Raw genomic sequence first — 17,598 nt, 5'->3', positions numbered from 1 at the left:
TAAGCTGATTGTGTCTATAAATCTTGTTTAGATTTCTCAGGAGGTGAGAAGATGCTGCTTCACGGTCAATATCCTGTTTTTATTGTGCTGCTGTATTGCTGGCTTTCTGTATTTCCACCCGGGCAAACACAAAGAAGGCAAACACGGCTCATCCTTAATATGGCTTCATGGTTGAAAAAAAAAGGAAGAAGGGGGGAAAATAGCAAAGATGGAAATCCACCACAGAAGCCTGATTTAACACAGCACAAAAGAATTGCAAATATGAACCGCAGTGACCTACAAAAGACAGCGCGTGTGACGATTTTTTTCAACCTCGCAATCTGTTGTAAATAAACCGAAATCTCAATGTCAGAGCTCTGAGCTGCTTGCTGATCCCTGACACAGGTATTCACAGAAAGATGCTTCTATAGACTGAGTTTATTTCGACGGGAAAATGATCTGGACAGAGTTAATGACTAAACAATACTCGCTTACAATAAAAGCTTGTAGGACTGCACTGAGTCATCATGGATAATGATCCGCTTGTGTCTGTTTTTCTGGTTGTTCGAGGCTTCACTGATCCTCCCAAACTTCTGCACAATGGTCTCCTGTGCGACCACATGGCCATGGTAGCACACATACTCAGGGGTGATGTAATATTGAAAAGCAGTCTGCTTTTACAATTAAAGCTCTCCTGACCTGGCACTGAGTCTCGATGCTGGGGCAGATGTCTAAAAACTGAAACTGTCTAGCTTCAGGTAAATTCACGCCAACTCAGCTGGACATGGAAAACCACTCAGCTGTACCTCTCTTTTTGAAGGTCAACACAAGTACCAAAGGAAAGGCAAAAAGCTGGACCGAGAGAGCTTCACTTTCTATTACATGGAGTGAAAATAGGAGAAAAAACACCCAACAAGGTTTAAGATTTTATCTTTTTTTAGAGTTTATTCCACTGTGAAGGAGCTGAAATGAGTAGGATTTGCTATAGTCCCAGTTACCAGGTGCTTTTGTTAGGATGCCTGGGTCGTTGACCCAGGGTTTTTGAGTTTATTATATTATTTATAATTTCTAGTCTTTGGGTTTTTGTTAGAATCATGTCTTATGGTTTGTCTCTGTGTAATCCTTAGTTGCTGTCTTCCCTGTCCGCTATATCCCCGTGTCCAGTCAGTGTCTGTCTGCCCTGGTCCCACGTCTCTGTTCCCTCTGTTGTAGTGCCTGCATGTGAGTCTGTGTCTTTTGTTCAGTCTGTGTTATGTGTTTCCTGTTTTACTTTGAAGGTCTCTGTCTTATCTCAGTGTGTTCAGTTTACGCTTCCTTGTCTCGTCAGTTCTGATTTGCCCCAGCTGTGTTTCCCTCCTGTTGTCCATTCCCTGATTGCTCCCTCTGTGTATTTAAGCCCTGTGTTTCAGTTTGTCATTGTTGTGATCTACCCTTATCTAGCTGTGTGGTTTGTCTGCCTGTGTAAGTTATTTGGAGTCTTACTTTTGTTCTGTTTGAGTTCAGCATTAAAGCTGTTTCAGTTTACGTTTGTCTCTGGAGTCTGCACCTTGGGTCCTTTTCCTGCCTGCACACAGCCGTCACATAACAGCTTTAGACAATCATAGGAAGATTATTTTTTATACAAAGAGCACTACAGGAACTAACTCGACAAGAACAATCTAACAACCACACAGTGAGACTTCAAATGAAAATTAATGAATTGGCACTAAAGGAAACCAATAAAATGCGAAGTTCATCAACAAAGTTATTACAATTAATCCTGCATAGAATAGTCAAAGGAGCTTGCAAAGAAAAGCATCTGGACTTCTTTAAGTTGCTTGAAGACGTTTCACCTCTCATCCGAGAAGCTTCTTCAGTTCTAAGGTCAAATGGCGGGGAGTCCCAGATTTAAACCTAGTGGGAGTAACCCCCCACAGAGGGACAAAAGGACCCCCTGATGATCCTCTAATCGCCTGAGGCAAGGTGTGAAACTGGGTGTGGGTCCCAATCAGCCAGGGTTTCGGGTGAGCTCATTGTGAAACCTGGCCCCACCTTATCATGCGAATTCCTGAGATCAGATGGCCCAGGATGTGAGTGGGCGTTAAGGCGTCTGGGGAGGGATCTCAAAACTGGATTATAGATGGCAGACAGTTGGTGTCGTAAACCACCGCCTCTGTTCAAAGATGGTCGCTCACAGTGGACATAGATGGCTTCTTTCACTCCTCTTTCAAACCATCTGTCCTCTCTGTCCAAAATGTGAACATTGGCATCCTCGAAAGTCTTTAAGTTGCTTGAAGAAATGTCTTCAAGCAACTTAAAGAAGTCCAGCCGCTTTTCTTTGCAAGCTCCAATGACCTGAATGACTGAGAACCTTCACAGACACCTGCATAGAATATTTATATCTTTACTTTTTTCACACCAATGTCAGTCAAGACCAAAATGGTGGCCTGACCAACACAAATACATGACAGTTTAATTAACTTTAAGCCTTTTCCCAGTAATTCTGCCTGATCTGTCACAAGTTAATGTTGCATTTTCCCTGAAAAAGCTTCTGGTGTGACACAGAATTGCAGGTTTAAGAGAATAAATGTTTTTATGAAGATCATTGCTATAAACCTAAAATTTAAAACCTTCCAGTTTTCTGTGCCTTTAATTACCTTTTCTTTACAAAATGCACAAAACACCAACTGAGAACGCTGGCATCAGTTGTGGGAATTCAGCATTTAACCAGCATGCCTTCCATATGCTCCAAACCCGAAGCTAGCAATTATTTAGAAACCTCAAAGCTACCCTTGGAACTTGACTGAGGGACAGTACCATGGCTTCCATCCAGTGTTGACCTACTCTGTTGAAATGCATGCACTCCGAGTCCTCCCATCATCTTTGAAAACTCCCTCTGTGTTGACATATTTTCATGTGTGGATCGTCTCTATTTCACAGGCTAAATGGATCAGCAAAAACAGGAAATACTGCTGCAGATTTTCTGCAGAGCACTGACTGATTTTACCAGTTATCGGGAATTCTGGATTTCTGCTAGCCAAGCACTGTGGCTTGCTCCACATGTTTGACTTTGCAGATTTTTACCCCAGATCTCCACTAGCATAATAGCATTTATTTACTATAGAAAGACGCAGTTCTCAGGCCATCACGTGACATTGTGTAATGTGGTTCGCTGCTTATCCATCCATACTGTACTGCCCTGAGTCACTGCTGGCATTAAGCATAACTTCCTGCCTGTGACTCCGCTGAGGCCAGCAAAGACAGAAAGAACTTGGATGTGCCTCCCTTCAACCCTGCTGCTTCAGCTCGTCTTTGTTCACAAGATCAGTTGCAATACGAGAAGAAAAAGATTCTGAGGAAGCCGGTCTGATGTTGACAAGTGTGTTGTTACATGCTTGGCACATAATTTTCTGAATTCATCTTCTGTGTGTGCCTCTTTGCACACGAAGCAGCGTGACAGCGTTGCCGTGTGCTTCTATCAATCCTGCATTTCGGCGTCTCTCCTGGAGTCCATCTCCTCTACTATAACAGCCACTACACACACAGAGCACACAGCTGCACATACAAGTTCATATCGCAAATAACGACATATGCAGCATAAGCACCCCCACTCTTGCGCCCACCTACACACAAACGCAACACCCGGCCAACTGGTGTGTAACCATGGAAACGGAGTGCCTGCCCAATAGGAGGAGTGATGGAGGCAGCAAAGGAGAGGGAGAATAACAGGAGGAAGTGTACGCTCCTCCATCCATCCATGGTATATATATGTCTTGATGAATCAGTCTGTCACAGTAAAACTAATATTTGGTACACACAGTGTGTATATGGCTGTTGCAATCATTTTTCATCACTCCAAGCTGACGAAAATCCAACTGGGATGGAAATGTACTTAAAATGGTTGATATGGTGTCCATGTGCAGGCCTTTCATCACATTATCAGTAGCAGCTTTATTTAAATAAATAAAGTATTAATGTAGGACAAGTCCTATCATACAGAACAGCAATAAAAACAGTTGTATTATCAGCTGCTAGAGGGAACTGTTGTCCTGCAGAGGTAATGCATGTATGACACAGTTATGTTTCTTGATGCTTCAAAGCTAGCATTTTGCAAGATGACATTCCTCGTCCAGTTTGTTCCAGACCAAATGGGCTCAAATTAAGAAGCTTGAATATAATGTGAAAGTCTAACTTGTGCAATAAATGTGTTATATAATTGGCAGGCAGCTAAACAGAGGGCCAGAACTAGGTTGAATGTAATTAAGTTCGCATACATGTAACGAGCACAGCTGCCAATAAGGTAAACCTCTGAAAGAATATGACTATAGTGACTATAACCCTGTTTTGTTTTATGGTTCGTCTTATATACAGTCACAGAGACACATAAAGCCAGTAAATAACCCAGAAAAAAGGACGTGGTGCTTCTGACTACCAGCAGAAGCACCAGTTCACAAAGCATACAGTTCACAAAATAAACGCATTATCATCTAATATACAATAAAAATCTCATAGCGGCATCATGAACTATTTACTGCTGCTTTATTAAATTAAATAGTTATGACATCCACTGTTCAGTTGTGAGATTTTTTAAAGAAACATACATATTCTTGGAATCTATTGTTTCCAATTACTATACTGTAACTAGGCTGTTCTGCATGTCATCACAAAATTCAGAAGTCAATCTCTTAAATCTGACTTTAATCTTATAAATCTCTCTTAAATCTCACAAGTCTGATTTTAATCTTATTTTGACTTTAATCTCAAAAGTCTGACTTTAATCTCAAAAGTCTGACTTTAATCTTAAAAGTCTAAGCTTCGTAGCTTCATAACATGACTCAAAAAGTCATGACCCCAAATTATAGACTTTTACTGGCTCTAATCCTCTTCCGTAGGTTACACACACACACACACACAGAGTTTGTCCTTTGGCTACATTCTCACCCCAGCCAATATAATTTAATTTCACCATGGCAACAGAGTGACTTTCTCCAGGATTCATTTTTCAAGTGAAGACATTGCTTGATATTTGATAAGGATTATCTGTTGATTATTGTCTCAAACTTCCTTTTTTGTCACATGCCACATGTACAGTGAAACAACACAAACATGATATTCCTGCTGCAGTACACACCTTTGTGTTTTAAATAAATCCTCCATCATTCCAGAGGACTCACTCAAAGAAGGCCACTGCACTTCCACAAATGAGCACAAGCTTAGCAATTAAAGCTTTTCTCAGCAGGTAATTGTGTTCGCTGTAGTGCTGCATGGGAGCGACAATGTTTAACGCTAACAATATTTCAGTATTGCCCACCTTGACATCCCTCTTTATTCTTTGAGAGCACTACAGGTGGGGAGAGTCAGCGATACAGAATGTGTGTAGGCGACCGAGTGGGAGGAAACTGCGATTTGGATTCTGCATCTTCACGTGTAGAAATGTGTCACATGGCAGAAGAGAGAAGGCTGAGTGGGCAGAATAGTGGCAGAAACGAGAGGGACAGAAAAATACGACTATAAAGCAACATCGGGTCGGCAACCTAACGAAATGTCAGCAGTGTGCTCGGTCCTGACACGTGTCAGACGAGACGTCAGCAGCATCTGATTCTGTAGCTGCCTGACCTACTAAAGCTGCCTTCAACATCCTCTAAAGTTGCTTATTCTGAATATTCTTATTCTTCATGCAAACTGCTGAGTCAAAAAAGATGCTAAGCCAAAATGCCACGCAGCATTATTTAACGACACTGCTGGTGCTCTTATCCCGAGCAGCTTACATATACAGCTGCAGGCAGGTGCTCGGTCTCTGCTTCTGGAGTAAAAGCAGTGATGTTTTTCTTTCACTAAAACCTCTCAACACAAAAAACCACCTTGTCTGATTCTTCCAGAAGAAATGCCTTTTTCTCTATCACATGAGTTCACTTCAGACACCTAACAGCCAAGGTAGACACTCAAACAGTCTCTTAATAATTAATAAAGCTCTTCTTGAGCTGCAGTGTGCAGCCAGCTGATCAATATTAATACTGTCTCGCAGTGCTTATCAAACTGCAATCATTCCACTAGTGGAAACACTTGCTAGGTTTGGGTCAGGTTGCTGCCCCAGCAGAGTGTTCATGAAGACAGTGCACTAGCTGTCAGTTCAGTGGATTATTATTTATTCTCACATCAACGTAATTTAGACACTGCACAGATTTTGTACACTTTGTGTGAGTTATATAGAATCTGTCTGCACTGGATGTTTAGTTTGTATGTCGACTTGTTGGGTAACATTTATAAAACTGAGAAAAATCACATCTTCGTGTCTCATTTAATGTCCAGTCTTGGAAATACCAAGGATTTAATGACAACTTTTAACAGACAAAGACCAATGGTGGTGCAGACAAAGAGCCAAGAACAAAGCAACGGGATACAGCAAAACAGGAGGTGGGAGGAATAAGGAGCAAGGAAAAAGACAAGTGAACACAGAGAGGGAAGTGATTGGATTTAATGGGAATGATTAAAAAAGGGGAAAGATTTGGAAATAAAGTAAAAGAGGGGATTTGAAAGTGTCAGGAAGGTAACTAGGGAGTAAGGAAAAAGCACAGAAAGAAAGAAGATAAGAAGAGATGATTAAAGCAGAAGAAAAAGGCCAGGACAGAGCATGGAAAAGGAAAGTAATTTCACACTCTTCTAACAGCTCATTTTCACATTCACAAAAACCTGCTCTGTCACACAAACACAAATGCTGACACCCTCTAGCACAACATTCAGCCATGAACCGCAGTGAATTACAATCAAATAAAGAATCCTTGCATTGGGGCAATTGTGGCTCAAGAGTTGGCAGTTCGTCTTGTAACCGGAAGGTTGCCGGTTTGAGCCCCGGCTCGGACAGTCTCAGTCGTTGTGTCCTTGGGCAAGACACTTCACCTACCGCCCACTGGTGATGGCCAGAGGGGCCGATGGCGCGATATGGCAGCCTCGCTTCTGTCAGTCTGCCCCAGGACAGCTGTGGCTACAACTGTAGCTGCCTCCACCAGTGTGTGAATGTGAGAGTGAATGAATAGTGGAATTGTAAAGCACTTTGGGTGCCTTGAAAAGTGCTATATAAATGCAATCCATTATTATTATTATTATTAGTGAGACTAGCCAAATAACACTCACACGTGCAACATTTCCCTTACCTTTAAAAACCCATTAAAATTTAAACCTGGGAGAAATGGTTGCACTGAAACACTTGTTGTAATCTGGAAACTAAGTGCTTTAAACGTAACCGCAAACAAAACTTAAATAACTTTTACATTAGCATTGGAGGGAAATTAAAACCAGCAAGACTCTACAAGCAGACTGCAGGCATACTGTGTGCTAATTGTGTTGCAATTGCAAATTCACTGAAGCAATAAAGCCTCCTATTGGGATTTTGCCCCAAAATAATGAGGATACCTCAATCTCGCGCAGTATGCTTCCTGCAAAGTCATCTCATCTCTGACACTGACAGACTGAGAGGAGCTGCGAGTGTACAGTAAATCCCACCCTACAGCATGCTTTCATGAAGAAAATACCAACCTGCACAGAGCAGTAAAAGCCTTGAGGTGTGAATCGGCTTGAGAAATGACAAATTCAAGACAAAAATCTGTATGAGAGATGTGTGTAAGTGACACTCTCCATCTTGTTGTATTCTCTTGTTACACTTTGGTCGTCTTGCATTGTTATTCTAATGCAATGTGTAGAAGCTGTTGGTGTCCAGCTATAGTCCATTAAGAGACTATGTGATTTCCACAAAGTAGTTTAATCACAGTTTAGTATGAGCCAAACTGTATATATATGAACATGAATAAGAACTACTGTGGTTTGTCATGTTTACCTGAATTACCATAGAGAAATGTTTTACAAATAATGGGAGGAAAAAAATGTCCTGATCAGTAAGCAATAAAGGTTTGCACATAAGTTTAAATAAGGGAATACATTTAGTACCTTAGCAAACAATATTAAACTTGGCTTGATCAAGCTAATAAGTAAAATGCATTTATTTACTCTAATATTCTAAAGGAACAGCATACTCTATGGAAACCGTGAAATGTGAATATACGATGTAGCTGGGAGAGAAAAAGCTGCAGGGTGATCTTGTATTTGAGTGCATGAAGGCGTAAAAATATGCGTTTCTGCACCTCGACAGACCAGAATGTCTGCTTAAGTAAAGTTTCAGCAACAGCAAGATCAAATAATCGGAAGAGGAAGGAGACTGTATGCGTGATAGATGTCTGAGTTACTGCGAAAGCAAAGCAAAGGTTTACTACCACTGTATTACCACCAACAGCTGGGTGCACGCCCAATACATTACTAAATTCACGCACATAAGAAAGAATCTTTACTGTGTACAGTTTATCAGCTTTCACACAGCTCCCCTACCATTTGCAGAGGCCTCTTTCGCAGGTCTCTCTCAGTCACCAGTCTCTCCTGGTCGGTGACGTACAGACCGCGTTGAGCTAGCGCCTGGATGACAGCATCGTGACCCAGCAGCGGCTTGGCAGCGTCACTCTTTAGGATAAGGCTGCCGGCCCTGCAGTAGAGGTCTGCAGATAGCAGGAGGCTGGCCACAGGAGGCTTCAGGTGCTCCTGCTCATACTGGTCTGTGTAGAAAGGGTCCTTCAAGTCTGCTGGGATGCTGTCTGCGTGATAGAGCAGAGGAAGCAGAATCAGCTGACAAGCAGAGATTAATAGCAACATGGCGCCAAATCATTTAAATAACAATTTATGAATCAATTCATATTAGACATTAAAATGCTGGCAAACATCAGCATGTTTCTAAATTGCTTGCCTTGCCACATCATTGAGGATCATATACGAGAAGGTAAACAAGTATATAATTAAAAGCGCTGATGTAAACAGTGGAAAACAGCTGAAAGCATTCTGGAGCATTAGTTTTCTACCTTTCTAATGAATAGTCATTTAAATTTTCTAATACGATTAAAAAAAAATAGGATAAACTCAGATGAGCTAATATCAAGTTTGGGCCGTGTTATTCTAAATCTGTCTTCACTGAGGATTTTTCCCTCTGTGGACAGATTGTCTAGCAATACTTTGGCACAACTACTTGTTTTCGTTGCCATGCTTTGACAATAACATCACATGGATATGTGTGGATAGACCTTGGCGTTGCTATAGCAACTGCAGGATGAGCGGTAACCTGATCGATTCATCGAGTGTGTATCTCTGCAGCTTCCAGCTCCCTGGGAACACCCTTCTCACTGCCTGCCTCATCAAAGAGAGAGGCTGCACGTGAGCGTGTGTGCATGTGTGTTCATTACCTCAGGCAAGTCCACTGCACGGGGGATAGCGTACAAATAATTTGAGCAATTCTGGCCCACACCTTTCTATCAAGTGTTTTCACAAATCCACGTCTGGGAACATAAAGTATGTTATGCACAGTTTGTTAGTAAAGCTACTGCAAACCCTTCTTTCCCTGGTGCAGATTAAGGAAGCCACGATTAAGCGTTTTCAAATGAGACTATTTGAAAACATTAAATTATGTCTGCAAGCAAAACAGACGCAGGGCTCGTCCCTGTCTCCTTGGCACGGAGAATGGATCTTAATTAGGATAAAAGCCTGTGTGTGTGTGTGCGAGTGGTGATCCACACACTGACAGCTTTATGCTGCCCATCCTCCAGCACATGCACACGGAGGTCAATGAATCACCTGCTTTGACTGACCGCTATCAGCAAGGTCATCTGTACACAGTGTTATTACAGAACAGAATCGCAGGCAGAAGTAGCAACTATCCAGGTTACAGGGTTTCCTGTCAGCACTATATTCATATTAAGGATCCTAACAAACAACAAAAAATACACTGTCTTTATATTAACCCCCCGCACCGCCTTCATCATCCACAGGGAGGGGTCAGAGGTCAGGCTGAGCTCACGGAACACCACCTCTGGAGCTGCTTAGGAGACGATTTTTTATGTTATCTTTCAACATTTTGTGTTCCTGGTTTATATTCTGTAATTCTCCTAATCGTTTTAAGGACAAAGAAAACGTTGAGCATGAAGAAGACGGTTTTATCTTTTAATATTTCATTAGCTTGGTAGTATTTGAGCTTTTACTCATGCAGACTCACAATCTTCCATTCAGTCATTGTTACAACTTAATACTTTAAACAAGGACATCTGGAAAAACGTCTTGTTAAGTGAATACAGAGGGAATTACACTCATTGTCTGTCAGCCTCTGGTTTTTACCTGGTATTAAATGGCGCTGCTGTTCTGAGTTCTGAATCAGGACACTGTAAATGTTGGGGGATAGCATTTGACAGCGACTCCTGACAGCAGATGATCTGCTGTACAGCTCACATCTCGCATGTACTCGACTGCATATTCTTGATGTACTCTCGCCTCAATCTAATGAGGCGGATGCATGTAAAGCTTTCACAGCAGCGTAGGCTGGGATCTGGAGATGATTTCGCTCCCTTTCTCTTTCTTGCCCTTCCCCTCCCTCTCTGGGGGGCTGTATTTTTGGAATCAGCCCATTTCATTCAGTTCTGACTGAAAATACACAAGAGAATCAGCAAGGGATCTCATGTTTGCTGAGATATAAGCAACACAGAAACAAGGAATGACGCTCTCAAATAAACTGAGAGGATGTGTATGAATCAGGAATATAATACAATAACAACAAAAAAAGAGATAAAGATGAACGAGTTGATAAAATGGGAAAAGGATAGCACAGAAGCATCTTGCACTGCATTTATTAAGACACATTTTTATAAAATTGAAAAAACATCTTTTTCCCGCTGTTGTTCATTTTACCTCGTGCATCCAAAAAAGATGTGGATACTCCACCAAAACAGATGTTTGTGCTGTAGTTTTCTATTATAGATGCTCAAATGCAAGCCAGATAATCACACTGATTTGCCACTTTATTATCACTGCATTGCTGGATATGCATCCATGCATCCCCTATATCAGTTAAAGCATTTAATACTAATTCCACTGAAACTGTGGGATTACATCCACTACGTTAGGTGTCACAGGATGTCAGGCCATACTTACTTTGCAGTTCTGACATGGATGCAGCACCCTGGAGGTGACATCATTTGAAACAGGTACTTTAATATCTCTATAAGTATTCTCCATTAAATACCCCCCCCCCCCACCCACCCCATTGATTAGGGACCACAGGAAGTGTTTTTTTTTTTTAACCTTTCTTTCGTTTGGTATAACACGTATTGCTTTCCTCATAAGAAATGAATGCAAACGATGGCAGTTTCCATGTGAACCAGCCCATATGGGAATTGACTGATAATAAATCATAAATCTCCATTACACATTTGTTGCTTTGGGTTTATTTGGATTCTGACAAGCATGCATTAAAAACAAACAATCAAAAGAAAAGCATTAAAATCATAAACAGACTCGTGCTGCGTCCGGTTAACTGTTGCAGTCGGTGCGGTGATGAACCTACCTGTCCCGTATGCTTTGGCCACCAACCATGTGAGGCTGCAACACATTTTGGCTCGGGAGAAGTCATAGTGCTCAAAAGACTTTATTGCAGGAGCAACGAACGTCTTCTTAACATCCCTGACGTCCTGAACTTCACCCATATTTCACCCCTTGATTGTTCCCTCAAACCCTACGAAGCGAAAGCATCCCGGTACTGGAATGTGGTGGAAAACTATAAACAGCTGGAAACTGAAGAGATGGTCTGTCTTTCCGCAGATTATTCACAGATATGTATGTCCTTCCAGTAATAAAATTATCTTGGGGCTAGGTTTGTTTTGTTTTTTTCGGTCTCGTTCACACAATAGGTCGCTACTCCTGGTGTTTTTCATCCATTCTGTTTTCTACCAGTTGAAAGGCTCTCCGTCTGAACAAGCTAGGTTTCCTTGAAAATCAGAGAGGAGGGAAAAATGCTCGTCGACTGGAATGAAAACAACAATATTTCCATTATTTGAGTTGTTTGGCAGCAGACGGCTTCTTCCTTTCATGGCCATGTGTCATTGTATGAATAACCTGTGTGTTTTGCATTCGGTCCTCTATTCGGTGCCGTGATGCGGTTTTCCTGCCGCACTGAGGCTTTCTCTAGCTCTGCACGTTTTGTTGTCCAACGCGCATGTGTGAACGGTGCTTTCAAACTCCACTGGGAATTTTAACACTTTTATCTTAATTCTTTGGAATCAACCGCCCACAAACATATTGTACCGCAATATAGTCGGTAAAACGGCATTAACTTGCTACACTGCAAAATGTCCAACCCGGATTCGTTTTATGGGCTGCATTTTTATTACTTTTACTCATACTCTGTTACCCTGAACGCACCCTTAACGTAAAATATGACATATTAAAAAAAATGAAATGAATAAGAAGAGGTCAGTATACAAAGATACACATTTTTAAAACGTCATGTTTTAAATACAATTTTGCTAAAGACAGCGATGTAAATAACAGGGGGGGAAGCGACTCAGCTCTACGAACTACAATTCCCAACGTGCAAAGGAAGTAATGTTGCGGCATCAGTGTGCGTCGGGAACTGTTTGCGCCTGTCGGAGGATTTGACGCGAAGAGGTAATGTTGTTTTTGTAAGTAACAACCAAATGGTGGCTCAGAAGTGTAATTTCAAAATACTCAAAAACTTGGTTTCTTCGCAGCAGGAGTTATTTAAAACTTTCATTTGGAAAAAGTCAATTTAGCCCTTTTAAAAAAAGTGAGCTATGGAGGTTCTTCATACTCAATTTATTTGCAGCTGCTGCCATAACATGTCACCTAAATCTTTTGGCGTAACTGAGCGTTTACATCTGCTTTGTTGTGGTTACAGGTAGTATTTAAACATGTTTCTGCCACGAGCCCTGAAGGTGAAGAGACCTGCCGAGGGATCGGCTCAAGTTGTGGTTAAGAAAAGCAAAGTTGTTCAAGAGGAGGATAGCAAAAGTAGCTCCGAGACACCTGCTCAGAGCGAGGAAGCATGTGAAGACACCCAAACACGAGATGCGACAACACACGCAGCTGCAGAGAGCTTAGCACCCGAAGATGGACACAGCTCCCTCTCAGATGACAGTGATGTTGATGATGATGATGAGGAGGAGGAGGAACCAGTGAAATCATTTAAAAAGAACCAGAGATGGCCTGGGCCAGGAGAACCTGTCTGTGTGATGTGTGGTCGCTATGGAGAGTACATCTGTGATGCTACAGATAATGATGTTTGCAGTCTCGAATGCAAAGCCAGCCATTTAGTGCAAATGGGCATGGGGACTGGGGCAGATGCATTTATGCAAAAGGACCAAAATAGACATGAAAGTACTGTTCAAAGTCAACAGCCAGCTGCTGACCCTGGTAGGGTGGTTGAAAGTGAACCAGGCTACTCCTACAGGGAAGATCGGTTCATATCAGGCCTAACAGAGGAGCAAGTGCAACGAATTAAACAGGAGCTGGGCATAGAAACCCAGGGGAGAGATGTCGCAAGACCTGTTGTTGAATTTGAGCACTGCAGCTTCCCTCCCACATTAAGTGGTAACCTGAAAAAGGCGGGGTATGACACACCTACCCCAGTCCAGATGCAGATGGTCCCTGTTGGCCTCACAGGCAGGGATGTGATTGCGAGCGCTGACACAGGATCGGGGAAGACTGTAGCCTTTCTGCTGCCAGTGGTCGTGAGGGCACTCGAGGTACAGTATTGAAGCTAATATGTCACATGCAAATGCCATCAAGTTAAATTATATTTGAGGAGGCAGACATTTCTACAGCCTGGATAAATAGCACCACAGCCCAGATCTAAATATGTAAATCTGGACTGAATCTGCTTTTGTATCAAGCATTTGCCCTCCTGAGCTACCCCTTAGGAAGACACTAGACTCCAGTATCTGACAGAAAAGCTGCTCCGTAGCTGCCAGTGACCTCTGCAGATAAAAGAGTCGAATTGAATAAATGTATTCTCAAAAAGACACAAACAATTTTACATTTAAAAATTCACAAATGCTCTCTTGGTGACATGCAGTGTGCAACATTGCTTCTGCTTTCAGAAATCAGCACACAGTGTGGGCAGCCCTGTGGCTTTGATCCTGACCCCCACCAGGGAGTTGGCCATTCAGATAGAGAGACAGGCCAAGGAGCTTGTGATGGGACTCCCCAACATGAGAACTGCCCTGCTGGTCGGAGGCATGCCGCTTCCCCCACAGCTCCACCGCCTGAAGAGCAGCATCAAAGTACAGTCTCTGTTTTGTTTTGTTTTTCTTAAACAATAATTTCCTCCTGCTGCAGTCAAAGCTTGAGGCTGTACATTTGTCCCATGCCATGGTTTTGTTCATTTCTCAATCTCCTTTAGATTGTCATCGCTACTCCTGGGCGGCTCATTGAAATCTTGAAGCAGAAAGAGCTGAAGCTTGACAAAGTGAAGATTGTGGTGGTTGACGAGGTAGGACAAACATATTGAAATTCACAATTGACAAAAACTGTGCACTTTAAGACAAAGTAATTCAGTTCAATTCAATTTATATAGCTTTAAGGATTAGTAATGTAAAAGTTGTGTCTTTTAGAAGAGACAACATAATGACAGCTTTTGAAAGTATTCATCTATGCATTCTGTAGAAATCATTCAAATCAGTTTTGAGAGTCCTGCAACATGAAAGTTGTGCTGCATCCTGTAGGTGGACACTATGTTGAAGATGGGCTTCCAGCAGCAGGTTCTGGAGGTTCTTGAGCAAGTCCCAGAAGAACATCAGACTCTTCTGGCGTCGGCCACCATCCCCACCGGGACGGAGGAGCTGGCTGCCCGGTTGGTCCGTGACCCTGTACGTATCACTATTGGGGAGAAGAACCAGCCGTGCGCCAACGTCCGACAGATCCTGCTTTGGGTAGAGGAACCTTCCAAAAAGAAGAAGCTGTTTGAGATTCTCAACGTAGGTCATAGATGAGATGTTTTTCAATCTTAACTTTGAGTTTTTAGATTAAAAATCATGAAGTCTTAAAAGGTTTATTATAAGTGGAGTATTTCTGGACACACCTCCACTGCCAGCATATGGTTTCTTTTACTGGTCAGTAGATATTTTTAGTTTTTGAATTCAAAAAAGGTCTAATTGGTCATTGCACTCAAAGAAAGTACTTTAGAAGAAAAACACAAAGTTTTTCATTAGATCAGTTTTAGGTTACAGTTTATTTACTGCTCAGTCTTGACACGCACTGATACCAGCTTGGTATTTTAACAGCTGGCTATTGTTGGTGGGAATATTATAAAGTCCAATAAAGAACCAGCCTCCCCTTCTGCCATATTTAGACTGCCACTGTGGACACTCTGGCCTCTATCTGAAGGAAACGGGTGGGCACAGAGCCACGGCACCACTCCAGGAATCCCAGCAATAGTTTGCACTGTTTATATAAAACAGAAATGGTCGACTTTAATTAACTTGAAGTAGAAAAGTGCTCTTAGGTCGTAGTTTGAGTAACATAAGACTCTTTTCTTATAACTCAGTAACTCATAGTGTAAAGCTATTGTCTCACGAGCGGTGAGTGAATTGTGGAATTGCAGAGGTACAAAACTGGGATTTGGACAAGTCACAACAAGAAAACCAACTATCTGGACTATCATGACTCAAAAACTAATCAAAGCAGTTGCTTCATATATTACAGGTCTTACAGCATAGTGCATAATAGTTGGCTCAAGATTACAGAATGTTCTCCTAAAGAACAGTGAAATTAAGAAGGTATGATTGGGAGTATGCATTTCTTCCTTCCTGTCTTGTCAAGTTACAGTTACCTGTTGGAGTGCTGGAACGTATCCAGATATGTAGATGCCTCTACAGGCACATAGTATACATAATGTATTAGTTGTATAGCTTTTTTGGCAATATTTTTGTATAGAAAATATGTAAAATGTTAAAAAAAAAAAAAAATTATTTTGTCACTTTTCAGGATGGTAAGCTGTACCAGCCTCCAGTGGTAGTGTTTGTAGAGAGTAAACTCGGCGCTGATCTGCTCTGCGAGGCGGTCGCCAAGGTGACGGGCCTCACTGCTGTGGCAATCCACTCTGACAAGAGCCAGTGGGAGCGCAACCGCATCCTCCGGGTGAGACCAGTGGGAAAACATGCACAGGGAAGAAAAACCAAACAATGCTTCCATGTTTGGTGTCCTAAAGTGTTTATCTTCAACAGCACAGACAGATACCCACAGCTGAGGCTTGCCCCAAGAATCCAGCTTTAGTCTGCATGTCCAATGCAAAGAGACACAATGCAGAAAAAAAACACTGTTTTTCCATTTACGTGCTTTTCTTCTTAAATACTGACAATTTTTTTCTTTTCCAAGATCACAACTTCTATAGGTGAACAGGTGACTAAAGAGGTGTGACTTTATTGAAACAGTTAGACGAGGCCTGAAATAATCCAGAATAAATCTAAATTATTAGGAGTCAAAATGATTTATGATCCCAGAGTCCCACTTTTAGAGTATGTAATTTTACTGGCTGATTGTATCAGACATAAATATGCTGAATTATTTTATGGACACCTTGCTTTGTTATCTGCTGTGTGTAAAATATAATTATGGGAACAACCTGCTAATAAAAACAGGCTTGCCAGTAAATGCAGTTCATTATTAATGTCTGCTGTATGTGGTACATACAGACTTCTAATTGTGGTTTTCTCTTCAGGGTCTTCTGGATGGTGACTTTGAGGTAGTGATCAGTACAGGTGTTCTGGGCAGAGGGCTGGACCTGGTCAATGTCAGACTGGTGGTTAACTTTGATATGCCAAACACAATGGATGAGTATGTCCACCAGGTTAGTCAGCACTGCTTAGTATCACTTTGATGTAGTTTCATTAGGAAAACCTTTCAATTACAACAGCTAATCTAATATTACCTTTTTTTCCCCATCTAGGTGGGAAGAGCAGGTCGGCTGGGACACAGAGGAACAGCCATCACTCTTCTCAACAACAACAACAAACGGCTGTTCCTGGAGGTGGTGAGTCGAGTCAAACCCACTGGCTCCATTTTGCCCCCTCAGCTCTTAAACTCACCGCACCTCCAGGAACAGCAAAGGAGGGAAAAGCAGAGAAACAAGAAGGACCACGAGGATTCACTGGTTACCACAAATAACCTCCTGGACATCATAAAGAAACATGACCGTCGCAAGAAGTAGCAACTTCTTCCAATCTTTCATGGAATGGTGCTTATTTATTGAGTAACCTGTAAATGTTTAGTTTGTATATTTTGTTTATAAATAAATACATGTGTTTTCTGTATCTGTTTTTTTTTTTTAGATCTGTGTTTTGTATGATTAATGCAAAGTGACTTAATCAAAAAGCTCCACACAATCTTCCACATTTTTCCGGGCTTGGAACTGGCACTAGTGGCACACGGTGATAGAGGAGTATGAAAGGGGCACTGAAAGAAGAATAAGAATCCTCATTAATCCAGACTTGAACTAAGGTCCAGATGCTTTTGAGCAAGGCACTGAACCCACCCTGCCATTTGTACAAACTTTAATCAGTCTGATTTTATTCTCATATATTATTCCAACTAAAAGGTAAGTTTTTCTCAAAGTTTCTCTGGAGGTTTTATTTATCTCACTGTCTTCCACAGTAGATGTTAGGGAGTTTGAGACATTTCGTTTATTTTAACGGTAAAGGACTAAATTTAGATGGGAGCTTATGACTAGCACATTTTTTCCACTGGTACGCAATCTCAGAGATGACTATC

At 41.7% G+C, this 17,598-nt stretch overlaps 2 protein-coding genes across 11 annotated transcripts in view; one reads left to right on the top strand and one right to left on the bottom strand.

Moving 5' to 3' along the window:
* The window catches only part of camsap2a (calmodulin regulated spectrin-associated protein family, member 2a), a 41,761-nt gene extending 29,752 nt beyond the window's left edge, over positions 1–12,009 (bottom strand). For all 7 annotated transcript variants that reach the window (XM_040032628.1, XM_040032653.1, XM_040032635.1 and 4 more), the window contains exons 1-2: positions 11,381–12,009; positions 8,335–8,594 (exon numbers count right to left, since the gene is read on the bottom strand). In XM_040032628.1, coding sequence (XP_039888562.1) covers positions 8,335–8,594; positions 11,381–11,519 — 399 coding nt within the window. In that variant the 5' untranslated portion in view covers positions 11,520–12,009. The remainder of the gene's footprint in view (positions 1–8,334; positions 8,595–11,380) is intronic.
* Positions 12,010–12,371: 362 nt separating this feature from the next.
* On the top strand, positions 12,372–17,285 carry ddx59 (DEAD (Asp-Glu-Ala-Asp) box polypeptide 59). 4 transcript variants are annotated; one of them, XM_040032618.1, is made up of 9 exons: positions 12,372–12,480; positions 12,731–13,577; positions 13,932–14,114; positions 14,234–14,323; positions 14,556–14,807; positions 15,817–15,969; positions 16,550–16,678; positions 16,778–17,065; positions 17,160–17,285. In XM_040032618.1, exons 2-8 carry the CDS (start codon positions 12,744–12,746, stop codon positions 17,036–17,038), a joined length of 1,902 nt encoding a protein of 633 aa, XP_039888552.1. In that variant the 5' UTR covers positions 12,372–12,480; positions 12,731–12,743; the 3' UTR covers positions 17,039–17,065; positions 17,160–17,285. The 4 variants fall into 4 exon arrangements, with proteins under 4 accessions (XP_039888552.1, XP_039888538.1, XP_039888548.1 ...); XM_040032604.1 differs by lacking the exon at positions 17,160–17,285 and having other exon boundaries at positions 16,778–17,141; XM_040032614.1 differs by lacking the exon at positions 17,160–17,285 and having other exon boundaries at positions 12,389–12,494; positions 16,778–17,141.
* The last annotated feature ends 313 nt before the right edge of the window (positions 17,286–17,598 follow it).

This window comes from Simochromis diagramma, unplaced genomic scaffold, assembly GCF_900408965.1.
Source record: "Simochromis diagramma unplaced genomic scaffold, fSimDia1.1 OVJJ01000334.1, whole genome shotgun sequence".
NCBI lineage: Eukaryota > Metazoa > Chordata > Actinopteri > Cichliformes > Cichlidae > Simochromis > Simochromis diagramma.
The sequence above is the reverse complement of the archived record's forward strand: the minus strand, read 5'-3'. Positions and strand labels throughout refer to the sequence as shown.